The sequence below is a fragment of the Oncorhynchus mykiss genome, chromosome 10 (assembly GCF_013265735.2).
Source record: "Oncorhynchus mykiss isolate Arlee chromosome 10, USDA_OmykA_1.1, whole genome shotgun sequence".
Classification (NCBI taxonomy): domain Eukaryota; kingdom Metazoa; phylum Chordata; class Actinopteri; order Salmoniformes; family Salmonidae; genus Oncorhynchus; species Oncorhynchus mykiss.
The window spans coordinates 68,487,243-68,505,812 of record NC_048574.1 but is presented as its reverse complement, the minus strand read 5'-3'; the positions used below and the strand labels follow the sequence as shown (position 1 = coordinate 68,505,812).

Below are 18,570 nucleotides of genomic sequence, written 5' to 3'. Positions count from 1 at the left end.
GTGACCAGAGCCCAGCTGTCCCAACTACATATATAAACACACACAGCTGCTACCTTTGAGAGGAAAGACTAAGCCAGGCACGCTGGCTTGTGTTCAGTGTGTGTCAAACATGTCAGGGCAGAGTCCCGGGCCACCACCCCTCGTGCTGCTGGCACTGCCACCAACACAGGGTTACAGTGTCTGTCAGCTGCAGCAGTCTGCCTAACAACAACACAGTCAGACAGTCACCTTCGCTGACAACAACCACCTCTCACTCCATTATATTTAACACTGCAGGCCTATGCTGCCTAGAGACAAGTGAAAGCATGTGGGTTGGTACAATATGAAAACAAAAATCAAGGCCAAGTTTACATTCTTTTAAATGTTTTTGACATTTAGCAGACACTTACTGTAGTGAGTACATACAAGTCTCGTAAAAGTAGATAATTACTGTTTTAAGGAAATAAGGCTGCAATCTACAAAGGCAATTGACCGCTGAAAACATTGCCTTTCAAAGTAAATGCATCATAATGGCTGAGACTCCGTTTCTGCAGGGGAGCGATGTCACTCACTATTGACACTATGGTAAACCCTAACCAACTCACCAACCTCATCAAAAGCCACTTTCCTCATTTCCCCATCTAGTCATTACCAGATGGATTGGGATTCCCTTCCTTCCCACTTCCCAGTGCTCCAAGGGCCAGAATAGGTCATACTGCCTCTGCCTAGACGATACTCCGGGAGGTGGTATCTGCATGAGGTCTAAAAGGCACACGCCCTGTGGTTATCTCTGAGGCTATTATGTCTGAGCGGCCGGGCTAATGGGTTAAGCAAGTGTCGTAGTGGAGAGTCAACCATTACCCCTCTGGTCCAGTGTTCTCTCCCTCTCTATCCCTGGTTCAAAACAAGAGCATATGTTAGCTTCTCCATCCATTTAAAGTTATGTTTTTCTCTCCTACACTCAAGACAGCAGGTGCCTCACAAAATATCCCTTTCTCTCAGTCCCCCTTTCTTCTTTCGGACATTGTGTGTGCTTATTAAGGGTTGAGGTGAGGTCAGATTGTTTTACGGTCTTGACCTGAATAATGATACAATTGTAAACCATCTTCTCTCTTAAGAGTTCCAAAGGGAGAGACGGACAAAAGAGTAGCGTATTAAAGTCTGTTGATTTATGAAAGGAAACGTCTGGATGATCGTGTCCTGAACCCTACGCTCCCATGACTGAGTCAGTTGTCAGTATTAGCCTGGAACTATCCCTTACTCCAATTGTTGTTAGCATTAGCGTAGAACTCTCTGCTTAAAATCAAACTTGTGGAATGCAATTGATTTACTCTGTTTTTCTATGTTTGGTATTAGCAAAAGCATGGAGCTAACAGCGATTACGCATTTGTAGCATAGCATTGGCACATCTCACTTTGCACATGTTTTTAGCATTATAATAGCCTAGCTCCCTCAGTGACTGGTGTGGTTGTTAGCAGTATAAGCCTAGCATAGCTCCCTCAGTGGCTTTGGGTGTGTTAGCATTTAGCACTGGGCCCAGCAAAAGCAATTTTGGCAGAGGTGGGATGGAGAAAGAGGGAGAGAGAGGGTGCCGGGGGCGTGTGACCTGCAGCTCCAGCTGCACTGACTCATCCCCGGCTGGGAACAGCCTCTCCGTTTGTTCCTCAGCTTCTCTCCAAGCCCAGAGAGAGAGAGACAGAGGAGAGAGAGGGGGAAAGAACCCAAGAGAGACAGGACAGAACCAGAGAGGAGACGGGAGTGAGCATGGAGGAGGAGGGAGGGAGAGGAGTGGACAGGGGAGAAGAGGTCAGGGTATCGATGATGTCATAACAAATAACAAGATGGCTTGGTGACACTAACAAAGAACGGGGTTACATATTTTCAGGCCGGCCAGTCTGCAGACAGTGACTGCTTTTCTTCCAGACTAGGTCACGTGGAGGTGACGTACGACCAAACCCTTCTCATATGGACTACAGCCATATGAGATTTATGGACTACAGCCATAAAGAAACAATGAGTAGTCAGTAGTCCAAGGGGAAAAGACCAACCCAGAGAGGTACAGTTGATGGCGGAAGTTTACATACACCTTAGCCAAATGCATTTAAAGTCACTTTTTCACAATTCCTGACATTTAATCCTAGTAAAAATTCCCTGTCTTAGGTCAGTTAGGATCACCACCTTATTTTAAGAACATAAAAAGTCAGAATAGTAGAGAATAATGATTGATTTCAGCTTTTATTTCTTTCATCACATTCCCAGTGGGTCAGAAGTTTACATACACTCAATTAGTATTTGGTAGCATTGCCTTTAAATTGATTAACTTGGGTCAAACGTGTCAGGTAGCCTTCCACAAGCTTCCCACAATAAGTTGGGTGAATTTTGGCCCATTCCTCCTGACAGAGCTCGTGTTGGCTTGTAGGCCTCCTTGCTTGCACACGATTTTTCAGTTCTGCCCACAAATTCTCTATAAGGTTGAAGTCAGGGCTTTGTGATGGCCACTCCAATACCTTGACTTTGTTGTCCTTATGCCACAACTTTGGAAGTATATGCTTGGGGTCATTGTCCATTTGGAAGACCCATTTGCGGCCAAGCTTTAACTTCCTGACTGATGTCTTGAGATGTTGCTTCAATATATCCACATAATTTTCAGTCCTCATGAAGCCATCTATTTTGTGAAGTGCAGCAAAGCACCCCCACAACATGATGCTGCCACTCCCGTGGTTCACGGTTGGGATAGAGTTCTTGGGCTTGCAAGCCTCCCCCTTGTAAGCCGAAGAATCCCCCCCTCACATAACAAAACAAATGGTCATTATGGCCAAACCGTTCTATTTTTGTTTTATGAGACCAGAGGACAAAAAGTACGATCTTTGTCCCCATGTGCAGTTGAAAACCGTAGTCTGGCTTTTTTATGGCGGTTTTGGAGCAGTGGCTTCTTCCTTGCTGAGCGGCCTTTCAGGTTATGTTGATATAGGACTTGTTTTACTGTGGATATAGATACTTTTGTACCTGTTTCCTCCAGCATCTTCCATAAGGTACTTTGTTATTGTTCTGGGGTTGATTTGCACTTTTCACACCAAAGTACGTTAATCTCTAGGAGACAGAACACGTCTCCTTCCTGAGCGGTATGACGGCTGCGTGGTCCCATGGTGTTTATACTTGCGTACTATTGTTTGTACATATGAACGTGGTACCTTCAGACGTTTGGAAATTGCTCCCAAGGATGAACCAGACTTGTGGAGGTCTACAATTTATTTTATGAGATCTTAGCTGATTTCTTTTGATTTTCCCATGATGGCAAGCAAATAAGCACTGAGTTTGAAGGTAGGCCTTGAAATACATCCACAGGTACATCTCCAATTGACTCAAATTATGTCATTTAGCCTATCAGGAGCTTCTAAAGCCATGACATAATTTTCTGGAATTTTCCAAGCTGTTTAAAGGCACAGTTAAATTAGTGTATGTAAACTTCTGACCCCCTGTAATAGTGAATAAGTGAAATAATCTATGTACAATTGTTGGAAAAAATTACTTGTGTCATACACAAAGCAGATGTCCTAACCGACTTGCCAAAACTATAGTTTGTTAACAAGAAATTTGTGGAGTGGTTGAAAAACGAGTTTTAATGACTCCAACGTAAGTGTATGTAAACCTCCGACTTCAACTACAACTCTCTAGCCCTGACTAACAGTAGCAGCCTCGGTTCCAGCCATGTGTTGTGGTGAATAGAGGAGTCTTGTGGGAGAGAGGCAGCTAGGAGGAAGAGAGCAGGGAGCTAGTTGAGGCATTAGGTGCGGTAACCCGAGAACCAAGCGTTCTTCAGCTGCCACCCCCCATTCGACAGCAACCTCCTCTCAGCTCTGCCTGTAAACCAAACTACTAACTTGTTCCTCTCTTCCTCCCGCTCTCCATCTTGCTCCCTCTACCTTGAACAAACAGGTCTGTTTGTTCTCAAGTCAGGTTCCGCTCGAGCACCAGGATAGAACAATGAGGAAAACCCACAGAACACGTCCACAGTGTACGCGCATCATTGGCCCTTCTTATTAAAAACCACACAGCGATACTTTGCAGTCATCTCTCACACGTTGGTTGGTTTGCCTTTGATTACGCTTTGCTTTTCCAGACTGTGAACGCATGAACTGTGCTTTGAAAGGTCCCACAAACAAAGACGGTGCAAACGCAGGTCATTTCAACAGAAAAACCCTCGTTGAGATCTTATTTTCCCAGCAAGCATGTGTTCTAATCAAGTGCGTTTCAGAGCATATGTAGCCTAGATTCTATGGGGCATGCTGGGTAGTGGAGCATTTGTTGTTTTTCTTATAGAGCTGCTCATGCAGGCAGGCAGGCCGCAGGACTGCGTTTGTGCAACAGTGCTGGGAAAAGGGAGAGACAGTGGGAGGAGCCATTCTGGAACCTTTCCTGTTCCATGTTCATGACAGATGCGAGACTCATTCAGTTGCAATACCATTGGCTCTGGCAGTCATCATAATGCTGTCCTCTTTAAAAGCTCAGTGTTGCAACAGGTATACAAGTCAAGCTTTCCAGTAATGACTTGGGAGAAGCCAATTAAAAACACAGACCTGCTGGAAATAGCATTATAAGAGCTAGATGTGAAAGCACTAGTGAGAATCAACCCCCACCATATATAAGGATAAACTTAAAAATGTTTTTATTGTGAAATAGCTCTCTGCTTACTCAAAAATGTCCTGAAACCAACCACACATTCTGAATGACGCTGCAGTCCAACATTAGGGCTTATAAACAAATACAATCGCGTACACCGTTGTGGTACGCCAAGCCAATCAGCAAGGACCCCAAGGCCGTCCCAAACAATGCCCGTTATTAAAGTAGAGTATTAGAAAGCGTCAGAGGTTTTGGCGCTCGCGGGCCTTGGTGATGAGGTCTGGAGAGAGAGGGAGGTTGGGGGCACAAAAGCCTCTCTATGCTTAGCCCAGCAGCTTGCATAAAATCAGTCTTTGTTTTCTGGGCATGTCTAAGATTCTTGCTGCTAAACAGCTATTTTTACATCCTCATAGGCCACAAGAGATAATATGGCGGTCAGCGAAGGCCAGTTGACGTTCGAGCAGTGTGTATGCCCTTTGGCTGAGTGTCTGTCCAGGCGTCATCCCCCTCCCCGCTGGAGGGAAAGGGGACTTCCATCTGCAGGCAGGCAGGCCTGAGGTCCAGCTGCCTGGAGACTGGTGGTCAGTGGTCAGTCCCTTCTCCTGTTATTCACTGCCATCAACATGTGACCTGGGATCAGCTTTGCCTGCCAGCAACTGTCACTTTAATCACTAGCAACAACATAACAGGTCCTGGATCTGCTTATAAAGGCAAATTGTGCACACAAAGACATGAGTATGGCACCTCTAGAGGTTTGGGGAAACAAAACAGAGTGATGATACTGGTGCTGATAGATAGAACAGTGTTATCACAGTTTTCTACTAGAGAAGGTAACTGTCAGCGTGTCAAAAGGCCATTGACAAACCACCCAACTGCCACAATGTGGGTTTATTCAAGGTTCCTCTGAAGTGAGAAAAGGCCTCCCTTGTTTCTGTTCTAATCAGTGGGAATCGGTATGTGTCCTAACAATCCTCCCTGGCCAGACAGGAACCCAGGGAGAGAGAAGAGAGACAGAGGTACAGGCCAGCCACCCCTGCAGACACACACACAGAGCCAGAGAATAAGAGAGAGGGAACGAGAAAGAGCCACGCGGGGGCAGGAAATGAGGGCTGGGAGCTGGAGGAGCGATGGCAGTTTTCCCCGTGAGTGAGCGGGAGCGAGACCGAACAGAGAGAAAATGGTCTCTGTGATAGTCAGCATCTGGCTCTGTCCAACCTGGCACAGTCGTTAGGGGAATTCAAAACCCATCTAAACCGCTGGTACAGTTCATGTCAAACAGACATAGGAGCCCAATATAAAATAATTCAACAGAAAAGGTGTCAAGTGTTTCAGTTCACAGCTATTGTAAAGCTATTGGTTTTCAATCAGTAATAAAATACTGAGCTAACACCTCAACAAGCATGAGTGGATGTAATAGTACTCCCTCCAACAACTGAATAGAACAAACATCTGGATCTATTTGTTCAGTAAAAGTAGTGTATGGCTGCCTGGGTCTCCTTACGCCAGCCTCTCACAGGTCGCCCAAAGTGAACGAGACAGACCCTGTCAAATACAAAGCAGCAGGAGCAGAACAGAAGCTCCTGTTACATTGAGAGAGATCAAGCCAAAAAGGAGACCACAAAACACCTCGACCCCGCTGTGACCCCGTTCTTCCACCCCAAACGCCTTCCACCACAGATGAGTGGGAGTTACAGCCCATGCTGCTCCACTAACACACACTCCACAGGTGAGTTTCAATCCTCTCACCTGGCCTCTCCCAGCAACCCTCTTGGTAACTTTAATCCCCTTGCACGCACACACACACAATCTCTAGGTATTTGATATTACCTCCCCTGGCTGACACACTGTCCAAACAAACACAGGAAACCGAGCGTTCCCTTTACTGTACCTTACGAGTGCTGCGCGCAGGGTTTTGAAGAGTCTCCTTGAGCGTCTGGTTAAATTGTGAGAGTGTTGTTGTCTGCTCTCCTGTCTTTATGGAGAGGTGGTGTGTTGCGCGGGGCTGCAGTGTGACCTCTCCCTCCTCTGACTTCCTGTGTAGTGTAATCAGGTGGTCCCAGACCTCCTTAACTGCCAGCAGCACACAGCAGAAAGCAGCAGCCACTAGCCACCAGCCCACCACTAAATCAGAGGGGAGGGCCATACAGGCAGGGGTGGAGTGTGTGTGTTACATTTTTTTAAATGCACCCCAATACACACATATATTTGGAAAGATAGGTAATCGTTTCACTAAGAGCATCTCTGAAAAGCAAACACACACGTTCCCATTCCACTAAAAAAGTTGATTGTGTTTTATTTCACTGACATTGATGGATAACTGACTTCAGCAGTCATGAGGAGAGTCTTCCTCTAATATTGGCACTCTTTTCCTCCTCTTTGAGAATGAGGATATGGTCATCGTTTCACACACACACACACACACTGAACTTATCAGAACCAAAACATTTTCAAAATTCCCCTCAGCACTAACAGTAACTAAAAGACAAACTGAAAGACAAAAACCTTGCTTCCGGCCAGTAACCAAAATATCGCTGGTAGGAATCTGCCGTTCTGCTCTTGAGCAAGGCAGTTAACCCCCAACATCAACTGCTCCCCGGGCGATTCAGAAGGGTTGAGTTAGACATTTCGGTTGAACGCATTCAGTTGTGCAACTGACTAGGTATCCCCTTCCCTTTTCAGTAAGACGTGTTTACATGCTGTGCAAGCAGAAAAATGTCCCTAATAACCCTGTTGTGGACAGATCTGACATCAGGCTACATCATGGGACTTGAATAAATGCAGAAAATTGACAAAATAAAAACACACTACAGTGACCGTGTTATTTTTGCAAAATAATATTTGATTCGCAGTTCAGACATAACGTTTGTACATGACAGTTAGAGATGTACCCTGTTATAACTTACACCAAATATGTTGTCTTCTCACACTAATCAAACCCTTCAATTCAATAAACAGCTTATGAAGCACTAAGCCTATACTATTGATCACATATTGCCAACAAATAATCTTGAACTAAAAACACCACAAATATTTTGGAATTCCTCTACATACTTGACAATGGTTAACCAATATCCAAAAACGGGATAAGTTTTTTCTGCAAACCCACACATGTTCTCTTTGTTGTGGCACCAATGTGAGGGGTTATGGTGGAGTAAACAGTGTCGCTGTGGTGTGTGTGGTGCAGAAATAATCACGAACCTGGGGAGCTGTGTTCACATTTCCCTAAAAAAGGGGAACCGGCCCTCGTAATTCAAGTGAACCGAACTCAGGCCACCTCTCAAAATGGAGTGCTCACGCCGCACAACAAATTAAGCTAGCAATGTGCTGGCAGACGCAGAGTCCACAAAAATTGGCTGAAATTGACCAAGTGTGAATACTTGAAGTTCTTCCGCTTGTGTAACAGTATAACTTTAGACCGTCCCCTCGCCCATACCCGGGCGCGAACCAGGGACCCTCTGCACACGTCAACAACAGTCACCCACGAAGCATCGTTACCCATCGCTCCACAAGAGCAAGGGGAACCACTACTTCAAGGTCTCAGAGCAAGTGACGTCACCGATTGAAACGCTATTTAGCGCGCACCACCGCTAACTAGCTAGCCGTTACACTTGCATTACCGGTGCTGGCACATACACAGATCAAATAGACAGCTGGAACGCAGAAAAAGCAGTTTCCATATCCTAATCATTCAAAAGATTGTAACACCTAGTTTTGAGCGTCGACTAGGACCTTATCTGCTTGTCTTAATTGGGCTAAATGTGTATACGTGACTAAATGCCATAATCAGTTTGATATCGAAATATTAATGTGCATGTAAACATGCTCAGTGTCACTTCTTGAGACTTTTACCGATTTCCTGAATCCTGGGCCAGCTAAGAGTCTTACTCCCTGTGCTCGGTTAGTTTCATCCTGGGCTTGGTTGGTCGGGCTGCCACAATTACTGTATAATCGCGTAATGAACAACGGACTGAAGAGGGGACGGCCGGGCATTCACGCAGTTCAGTCCATTTCCACAGAAACATGACCTGGTTTACCTATGCAACGCGCCCCCCCCCACCACACACACACACGAGGAGAGGAGGAAATGTGCACCAAAAACAAATTATACTATTTAAATTGTTGTTAGTGAGTGCGGGTCATTCCATTAACCTTCACAGGCCTCATCACAACCACAAAACATCTCAGCACTACCAGTAACAAAAAGAGCTAAACTGAAAGACAAAGACTTTTGCTTCCCAGTAAGACAGCCACATTCCTTGCAGACAAAGAAGCAGGATTTTATTCTTTTTCCAGACAGTATCACATCTTGAGACTTCAACCAATCTCCTGAATCCTGAGCCAGTGAAGTCTTCCTTCCTGTGCAGTTTATGGTCCTGTTCCTGCACGGTCAATAAAAGAGGTTGGAGACGGCACGGTCTGCGTGGTTGGTTTCCTCCCGGGCCTGGTCCCCAAACACTCCACATTTACAGAGCACAGCCCCCTCTTACACTGAACAAAAATATAAACCCAAAATGTAAAGTGCTGGTCCCATGTTTCATGAGCTGAAATAAAAGATCCCAGAAATGCCTAATACATACAAAGAGCTTATTTCTCTAAAATGTTTGTTTATATCCCTGTTTGTGAGTATTTCTCCTTTGCCAATATAATCCATCCACATGACAGGTGTGGCATATCAAGAAGCTGATTAAACAGCATGATCATTACACAGGTGCACCTTGTGCTGGGGACAATAAAAAGGCCACTAAAATGTGCAGTTGTGTCACAACGCAATGCCACAGATGTCTCAAGTTGAGGGAGCGTGCAATTGGCATGATGACTGCAGGAATGTCCACCAGAGCTTAGTGCCAGGTGGATGTATTATCTTGACAAAAAGGATAAAATGCTCACTAACAGGGATGTAAACATATATGTGGAACACTTCTGGGATCTTTTATTTCAGTCACGTAACATGAGAACAACACTTTACATGTTGTTTATATATTTCTTCAGTGTATTTGCACATTGTTACAACACTGTATATACATACCATAATATCACATTTGAAACTTGAGTAATGTTTAGGGTTCATTTCTTACTGTTTATTACCGATTTCACTTGCTTTGGCAATGTGAACATAGGTTTCCCATGACAAAGAGAGAGCGAGAGAGAGAGACACCGTGAGACTACTTTATGCTGCAGCTCTTTGCTATTCACGAGAGTGGTGAGCGTAGCTTCTTGTTGTTGGCCAATCATAAGTCATCAAAGTGGCAATAGGGTACAGTCAGAGCCTCCATGTGGGGCAAAAACTAGGAGATAAAATTAGGAGATATATTGGAATTATAAATTAAAGGAGAAGGTTAGGCTACAATGACCAAGTACAACAGTAGGCTGCTACGTTTATATTCTAGATGGAGTTGTTTGTAACTGTGTAGGACTCACGCTATACTATTAGTCTACTATAGAACACGTCTGATTGGTTGGTTGAGGTCACTCGTCTCTCCCTCCCGCCTCCCTGTTCCCCATGTCACTCGCTCACACTCACAGTAGCCCACACACACACACCCTGCTAGAGCGTCACTTCTCTACCTCCTCTCTTTATCAGCGCCGTTGCTAAGTGAAAATTGACACTTCTGCATTGAGCTGTTAATTTCTGATCGTTTTCTAAACCAATGAAGATGTCCAGTGAAAGCAGGATGTGCAATTTGTTGACATTACAACATAGTAAAGACTTGGATACACATCATCCTGAATGTTAATTATTAAAAACATCTGTTAAATTCACTGCTCTGTTTTGCTTGTTTACAGCGGGTAATTACATAGCCAATTGTCAGAGGCACTCTAGTAACGTTACGTCACCAAGACTCTGACTGAGGGGAGTTACTGGGGCAGACTGTGGTCCTCTCAAGTCCACTAGTGTCGACTGACTGGTATGAAATGGACTAGCATGAACTGAACAAAGTTCATATTTAAAACCAAAACACACACTTTGTTGATAATTGATTGAAACAGGGGGCTGGGTAAGAGAGTGGTTGATACGAAGGCTTTGCCTGCCTTTAACAGAATATTCTATGGGCACAAAGTCTACGTGCTCATTTAGAACACATACGGTGGGGGAAGGGGATTTTTGTCCAAATAGAATAAGAGTGGCCCTCTAAAAACAAAAAGGCACACAGCGAGTGACGTTGCCGAGCACCCAGGGAGAGGTCACGCATGACAGTCTAGACTGCAGCTCTGTGCACACTGACTAAGGTGCTTGCTTTTTTATACCTTCTCACTTTCTTTCCATCACTGCATAAATTGCTCTGTTTAACTGGCTAATTTGAGGCATTACAATGAAACAGGAAAAAATAAAAATAAATTATATATATATATGGCCAACCCATCGTGATTAACTTGACATTAGGTCAGTTATAAAACTTCAGTTCAAACTAATTTTGCTTCCATAAAAAAAACTACTCTCCCACATCACAAGCAGGAGAAAAGAAAACCTTATTTGAAAACTACAAATGGGAGGGGGGGGGGGGGGGAACGACAACTACCACATCCAGTTTGAGGTCAATAGATCATGCTGTCTCCAGGAAAACCACCATAGAACCATGGGGCAATCAATCTAACACAACCACTCTACTGAGAGTCAGTCCCTAGTTCCTATCCCCAGCACCTGCACTGATATGTGAGCCAGCAGCAGGCTTGATGAAGGTGGAGACACAGGGCTAATATGAATCATGGAGAATCCCCCTCAATTCCTGTGTGTGTTTAAGCAAAATAAAGAGGGGGGAAAAAAGAGGGGAAAAGGAGAGAGAAAAATAAAGTCATGCTGGTAAGAAAAGAGGTGGAGGAGGAATGGGCTGAGGAGCACCCGTGACCTATTACAGCGACCTTGTAAACAACAACAACCATGCCAGGTGTAGGCTAACACCAGAGGGGTAATACTACCAAGCAAGACCAATGAGTTAGCCAGCTAACTTTGATAAACAACCAGAAATATGTTTATTTTCTGGTTGATAAAAGGAAGCTGAACTTAGATATGTGTTTTTGGTTGTTGAGTTGAGTAGACCATGCCCATTTCAAGTATCTTTCTAAAAACAATAGTTATTTCAGAATATTTAGGCCCGTTAGCAGGTTAACTCCTTGATCCTGCGTTGCAGTGTGTATATATATATATATATATATCTATATCTCTCTCTATCTCAACAGAGTCTAGCCCTCCCTCCCTCGAGCAAGCGCTCATCATGCTGGGGAATAGGACTACAAAACTACGATCACATCCAACTCCTCTCTCTGTGCTCTATTCATTTCTTCCTACACTGGTCAGTAACACAACAGAGATGTACAAATAGCAAGGGGACAAGAATTGACTCTGGATGGGCCAACATCAGAAGGAAAAAACAGTGGCCAGTCCACCTAATGTCGTCATCATATACTGTGACCTTAAACACTTTCCTCCCCCTGGAAATACACTGGCAGGGACCTACATCTGCCGTGTAACATAAGGACGAGCCTCTCTCTCCTCCGCTCTGTAAGGGAAAGGCCAGCTGTAAAAATAGCCTACAGTTTATGCAGAGCACTGCTAACAGCAACAGAAAAAGGCATGGAATCAGCATAAGTCTTCATACACATGAGGCCGCAATAACAATGGAGGAGACAGACTGGAGAATATGGCGACCGAAAAACTCCCAGACGCAGAGTTCACAAAACGTTTGCGTCGCTGAGACTAAGACTGACTAATGATGACTTCTGTGATGTTGCGAGAGAGAGCAGAATTCTAAAAATAATACTTTTTAAACAGGAAAAACAGGAGCTCCACTTCTCTCATCTTGTTTTCATATGACGCTAACAATGAAGTGACCCAACAGCCAAGGTACAGTATTCTGCCAAAAAGCCCTACACACACAAACAACGGCAAGAGAAGCATCCTCACCTTACAATTCCATGTCCTGTTGAGAGGATATATCCTAAGTGAGGATGCAGAGAGAGCATCCCATCTACATAGCCTTCCAGTATGGTGCTGTAGCTGTATGCATCAGACCCTGAGCTCCACTGGCTGGCTGGATGTGATCACTGTATTGATCTACCATGATGAACAAAACAAGCCTCCCTCCCTCCCTCCCTCCGCCGTCCCACAGTCCCGCTCTTTGATGTGCAGCTGTGAAATTCACACCCAGCGAGACGCCGTCACCGTCAGACCTCAAATCCCCCAACCGCCCTCTACACTGACAGTCCAAAGAACACAAATCCATGTTGGATAGCCCTGCTATCCAGCCAAACAGTACACACACTTCTTCAAAGGCTTTCCTGTAGTCTTGGGACCACAAGTGTGCAGTACTGGAACAACACCTTCTGCTTCTTCCCAGTTGAGATAACTGAGGTGCTTTAGTTCTTACCGGTCTGTGGGAGTGTTGGTCAGCTGGGAGGTGTTATCCAAAGAGGCCCAGTTAGAGGCAGTTCCCCTGTCCACCAGATCCTACTATCCCAATGTCCCATCTCTGCTGCTGTCCCTCTGTCATACTGTCACCCAACGCCGTACTACTGCTGCGACGGCTAGGTTAGTACTGTGTGACTGACTCTTAAGGCGAAGACAAGAGGAGCTCTCAGTCAGGGGTCAGGCCACAATCATTCATTAGGAAAGGCAGAGAAAGAAAGAGGGGGAGAGAGAGAATGAGAGAGAGAGGGGGGCGAGAGAGAACAAGAGAGGGTGGGAGATCAATAGCACAGTAACAGTGGTCCCGTGGGAATGGCCTGGTTTTAGAAACCGAGGACCGTTTTCATCTCCCTCTTCAACTGGTTCCGTTTTCTCCACCACCTGCAACCCGAAACCCCCAGCGACAGACAGGGTTGATGGTTGCCAGAGTGGAGAAATCCTCCCTCCCCACCACATCCCCCAGTACGTACAGCTCCAGTCAGCCCAGGTTAGGCTGCAGGGTCCTAAGGCGGGTAAAGCATTAACTATGAGTGAGTGGGCTTAAACATTAACGTGTTGGTTGATTTCCCATCGTTCATGGCTGAGAGAGCGTGGTTAAGTAACAGTTCTCACACAGCGACTGAACACACAAACACAACCACCGACTGAACAGTAGGTACTAATCCATTCCTCGAACGCCAAACCAAACACCCGTCTCTCTCTCTCAATGTTTACCAGGAAACAGGGTCTTTTAGAAGAGAAAAACACGAGAGAGGAGAGAGACAAACACACAAGGAAAAACCATCCCTTGCTGCTGGAAGTTTCCACTTTGTTGGCATTTTTCTCCTCTTTTTTAATCTTTCTGGTCATCTGTTCCCAACACACACACACACACAGGGCAAAAAGACTTCCTGTTTTGCCTCCATTGTCACGCGGCAGGAGGTCCTTTGGTCAGGGCTAACTATAGATCCCCCCCCCCCCCCCCCACATTTTGTTGTCTCAACGCAATACCGAGCGGAACGGATTCACACACTGATTACACAGGTTAGACAATATACTGTATAGTGCAGGTTACAAACTCAATACCCCCATTGACATGGACATGCAAGTAAACCTAATGAGATTTAGCTCCCCTGAGAAAAAAAGTCTACTGTTTATCCCAATGCTACCAGACAGAAAGGCTCTTATTGAGAGTGTTATTACCACAGGTACTGCCCAGCTTCCTCTCCTCGTCTTCAAATAATACACGTCGCCTACAACGGCCGCCCTGGAGGAGGCTTCACCTTCCATAAGAGTGAGGGCGGATGGCACACTTCCACCGCCCACTTCCTGTCTCCCGCGTTACTGGGTTTTTAGCTGAGGCGTCAAACACTGTCCACACGCAACGGATAAACAAACAAGCTGCGGACAGACAATCTACAACGTCTGACTTGAAAGAAAGAGGCACCATAGGCGCCGAGTGAGGGTAGGTGTTACCCGCCAGACGTGTGGTTCGAACATCATTTCCCCAACAACAAGTAAAAAAACATGCATAGCAACAAGAGGAAAACATGGCTACCACTAGTATGACAACGAACTCAGGGGGCAAAGTTTTACCTGGTGGTGCCGAGTCGGAGTGGAGACGGGTATAGGGAAGCGAAGACAGGAGCGTGGTAGCTAGTCATCCAAGCTGCTTGCCAGCCAGCCAGCGTTGAGCCGACCAAGTCTGGTTCCTTTCCTCCCCACCTCCGTCAAGCCTAACACCCTGCTCCAATAACCACTGGCCCACAGGAAGTAGACACAATGGACTGAAAATAACAGAGGCCACCTCCACTCCACCCACCACCTCCTATTCCCTACTCAGCTACGACAGGCTGTTTCCACCGAGAGGAGAGGGGCCTACACTAGCTAGGCCAGTGGTACAGCGGCGAAGCAGGACAGAAAACACCCTCACCGTCCGCCCCTCGCCAGGCTGTGGCCAAATGGAGTCAGGACCTTAGTTCTCCTTGTCTGGCCCAAAAGGCCTCAACAGGCCTGACATCCTGTTGAGTCCGTTCCAACCCGTTGTCATGCAAAGTTCACGACCCTACTAACAGATGGTCAAAAGATGATCATATGCCTAATAAGTCGGGGCTTCACCACTACCCATTAAGGACAGGTTAACTTCTGACAGACACAACCACAGTATGTTGATGAAGCTGATGGAACCAGAGAGAGACAGCACTAATCAGTAGAGCTTCCACACTACAGCAGCAGGCTGTGGGTGGTGGAGACGCCAGCCAGACACATGACCAGACCTCACTGCCCACTGAGGGTGTGTGTGTACGTGCATGCCTGTGTCATGTGGGTTTGCGTGCTCGAGTGTGAATGCTAGGGCTGTGACGATTACGGGATTTTGGGTAACAATTCATTCTCATGCAAATGAGTCATGATCATTTTTTATTTGGAAAACAAATGTGCACTTCTAATGAATCTTCAAAATTGAGCTATGACATACTTTCTTAAAGATTTCACTCCCGACCATGTGGTTCTGCTCGTAAAATAATTACGAACCTTACCCTCGTCACAGAAAAAAAAAACGTTAAAGTTCAAATCCCCCTCTTCCTAAAAATGAATATCTTGAGACGATGACAAAATATATATACATGTTTAATGTCCATAATTGTCAGTTACACATTCATACAACTACTGTGGCAGCCATAGTGAATGCATGCATGTGTTCACATGTCTACATAAGAGTGTATGCATCTAACGGGGAATCCCTAGCCGGTATGTATCTCTCTAGCTCTCTCTCTCTCTAGCTCTCTCTAGCTCTCTAGCTCTCTCTCTCTCTAGCTCTCTCTCTCTCTAGCTCTCTCTCTCTCTAGCTCTCTCTCTCTCTAGCTCTCTCTCTCTCTAGCTCTCTCTCTAGCTCTCTCTCCCGGGTACCATCCTGAGTGTCTGAAGACAGTGACCAGCAGACGACAGACAGTCTCTAATCCAATCAGAGAGCAGAGCTAACCCAGACCAAATCACATTTACTGCCCCGGGCTGCGTTGATTCAACCATAATCCAATTCCTCTGCTCTATGACTAAGGAGGAGGGAAAGGAAATGGGCCTGAAGTCGCACTGACTATATTTAAAGATAAGGAAATGGAACGGACACAGTAACAGACACGTGGTTTGTGGATGTGCTTGATGTCGCAAGTGACATCACGTTAGTGTTTCCTCACCAAACCCTTAGAGTACACCGTGTACAAAACATTAACACCTTCCTAATATTGACTTGCACCCTTTTTGCCCTCAGAACAACCTTAATTCATCGCAGCATCGACTATACAAGGAAAGCGCTCCACAGGGATGCTGGCCCATGTTGACTCCAGTGCTTCCCACAGTTGTGTCAAGTTGGCTGGAGGTCCTGTGTGGTGGACCATTCTTGATCCACAAACTATTGAGTGTGGAAAAACCCAGCAGCGTTGCAGTTCCTGCACACTCAAACCGGTGTGCCTGGCACCTACTACCATACCCCGTTGAAAGGCACTTACATTTTTTGTCTTGCCCGTTCACCTTCTGAATGGCACACATACACAATCCATGTCTCAATTGTATCACGGCTTAAAAATCCTTCTTTAACCTGTCTCCTCCCCTTCATCTACACTGATTGAAGTGTATTTAACAAGTAACATCAATAAGGGAACATAGCTTTCACCTGGTCAGTCTGTCATGGAAAGAGCAGGTGTTTTGTACACGCAGTGTAAAATGAGTATTTACAAATGATTTGGTTCAACAACTCAAATATAGCGACCAACACGACTGCAATACTTGACCTTCTATAATCAAACACTCCTTATGGGGGCTAAAAGCTCTCACACACTACTTGCAAATGTGAACGCTTCAACAAGTGCAACTAAAGTAAGCAGTGAGAAGCAGTTTCTTTTAAATCAGGTTATACCACACCCGTCTCCTCCTACAAGTGCAGGTACATCCCTTTGAGGATCATAATGCTGCCCTTTCTATAGTGACTCCAGTCACATGACGTTCCTGTGTGTTTCTCCTCTAAGAAGCGTTAAAAGGTGTTGGGCCTGTTGAGGCACGTTGTTCAGACAGCAAGGAGAGAGACACCTCCCCTCTCCTCCAGTCCCAAGGAACCCTGCTCACTGGCCCAGATTATCACACCGATACCGTGCTTCACTTTCGATTGTCTGTGTGCGCGTGCATAGTGTGTCTGTGATTGGAACCGCGAGGCAGCAGAGGCAGCAGAGGAGAAATGTGAACCATTTCCCAAGTCAGGCCTAACGCAAGCAGCCCCAAAACAATGTCAGCAATTCCTCAAATAGATGTTTTTTGGCCCTTTTTACAGAGGACGGGGGTTGACTTGTGCCTACTCAGGCCCAGGAGGCTTGTACACATGGGGTGTGACTAAGTGCTATGACGTGTGCAACGAGTTAGGTTATCAATTGTGGGAAAGGACCCATAAATAAGCATTTCACTGTTAGTCTACACCTGTTAATTACAAAGCATGTGACAAATCAAATTCTCTCTCTGTCTGTGGTGTGAGTGAGTGTGTGTTCCTGACTGGGATGGGTGTTTGACTAGGATGCGCATTTGACTGGGATGTGTGTGTGTGTGTGTGTGTGTGTGTGTGCATCTGTCAGTGTGTGTGTCTGTGTGTCTGTGTGTGTGTGTGTGTGTGTTCCTGAGAATTGTGTCATGATGCGTCTCTCCTGTTAAACTCTGCACACCACAGCTGTGAGCCTGCAGGGGGTTTCAGTTCCTTAATGGGGTAAACACCACTGTGTTCATGGAAAGAACAGCAACCACCCCACTTCCTACTCCTGAAGCAGTTCTCTGAAACTATGAGCAGTGGGCTATTGACATGCTACTCTGTTAACACCAGTGGTGTAGCATTCAGGAGTGCAGCCGTTCATAACACACTGCAGATGTGAGAAACTATGGGCACAACTGAACTGCATGAGGTCAGCACTGTTTTACATGGACCGATAACTTTTCCAAGCATAATGTATTTGACAGTGGTAGAGCGCAACGGTTCACTGTAGATTCAAGACATTAAGACACAACTAGGACTCTACTGGTATGCGAAGAACCTCATGGAGCAGACGGTGACTAACAGAGCAAAGACACCTTGATGGACAATGAGAAGACGGGAGTAGAGAACTGTGCGGCTGTCTATGTGGCTTACAGTAGTCAAGACAGACAGCATAACAGTTTGCTTACACTGCTGCTGGAGACAAGACTCTCTCCGGACTAACCAATCCAAATGGGATTTAGTTCTGTCTGCGTCTCCTCTCCAGTGATCCGTCAAGATAACCCCACTACCACCGCCCACCCCTCCATGACCACAGCAACCCTCCCTCCTCCTATCCCACTCCACCAAACCACTACTAAAATGTCTCCATCCCGCTACACAACAGAGCCAGCCAGTCTCTCGTTCTCTTAACGGCATAAGCCATAGCAGCAGCACCACCAAATAAAGCAGCGGCCCAGCCCCAGGCCTTCACTCCCTCCATAACGTTACTCTGACTGTTTTGGCCCACAGGACAGAGGGTTTCCGTGAACCCAGTGGACATAAACTTTAATAATCTAAAATAATGAAAGCCAATGGCCCGTAGGCT

At 45.8% G+C, this 18,570-nt stretch overlaps 1 protein-coding gene across 20 annotated transcripts in view; it reads right to left on the bottom strand.

The window, feature by feature from the left end:
- The window catches only part of LOC110534539 (GRB2-associated-binding protein 1), a 70,915-nt gene that overhangs the window by 28,368 nt on the left and 23,977 nt on the right, over positions 1-18,570 (bottom strand). For 12 of the 20 annotated variants that reach the window (XM_021619428.2, XM_021619429.2, XM_021619431.2 and 9 more), the window contains exon 1: positions 6,488-6,757. The exons of 6 other annotated variants lie outside the window; for them this stretch is intronic. In XM_021619428.2, coding sequence (XP_021475103.2) covers positions 6,488-6,742 — 255 coding nt within the window. In that variant the 5' untranslated portion in view covers positions 6,743-6,757. Of the gene's footprint in view, positions 1-6,487; positions 6,758-12,962; positions 13,384-14,575; positions 14,730-18,570 lie in introns of those variants that run through there. 2 more of the 20 variants (XM_036933667.1, XM_036933666.1) reach the window with 2 other exon arrangements.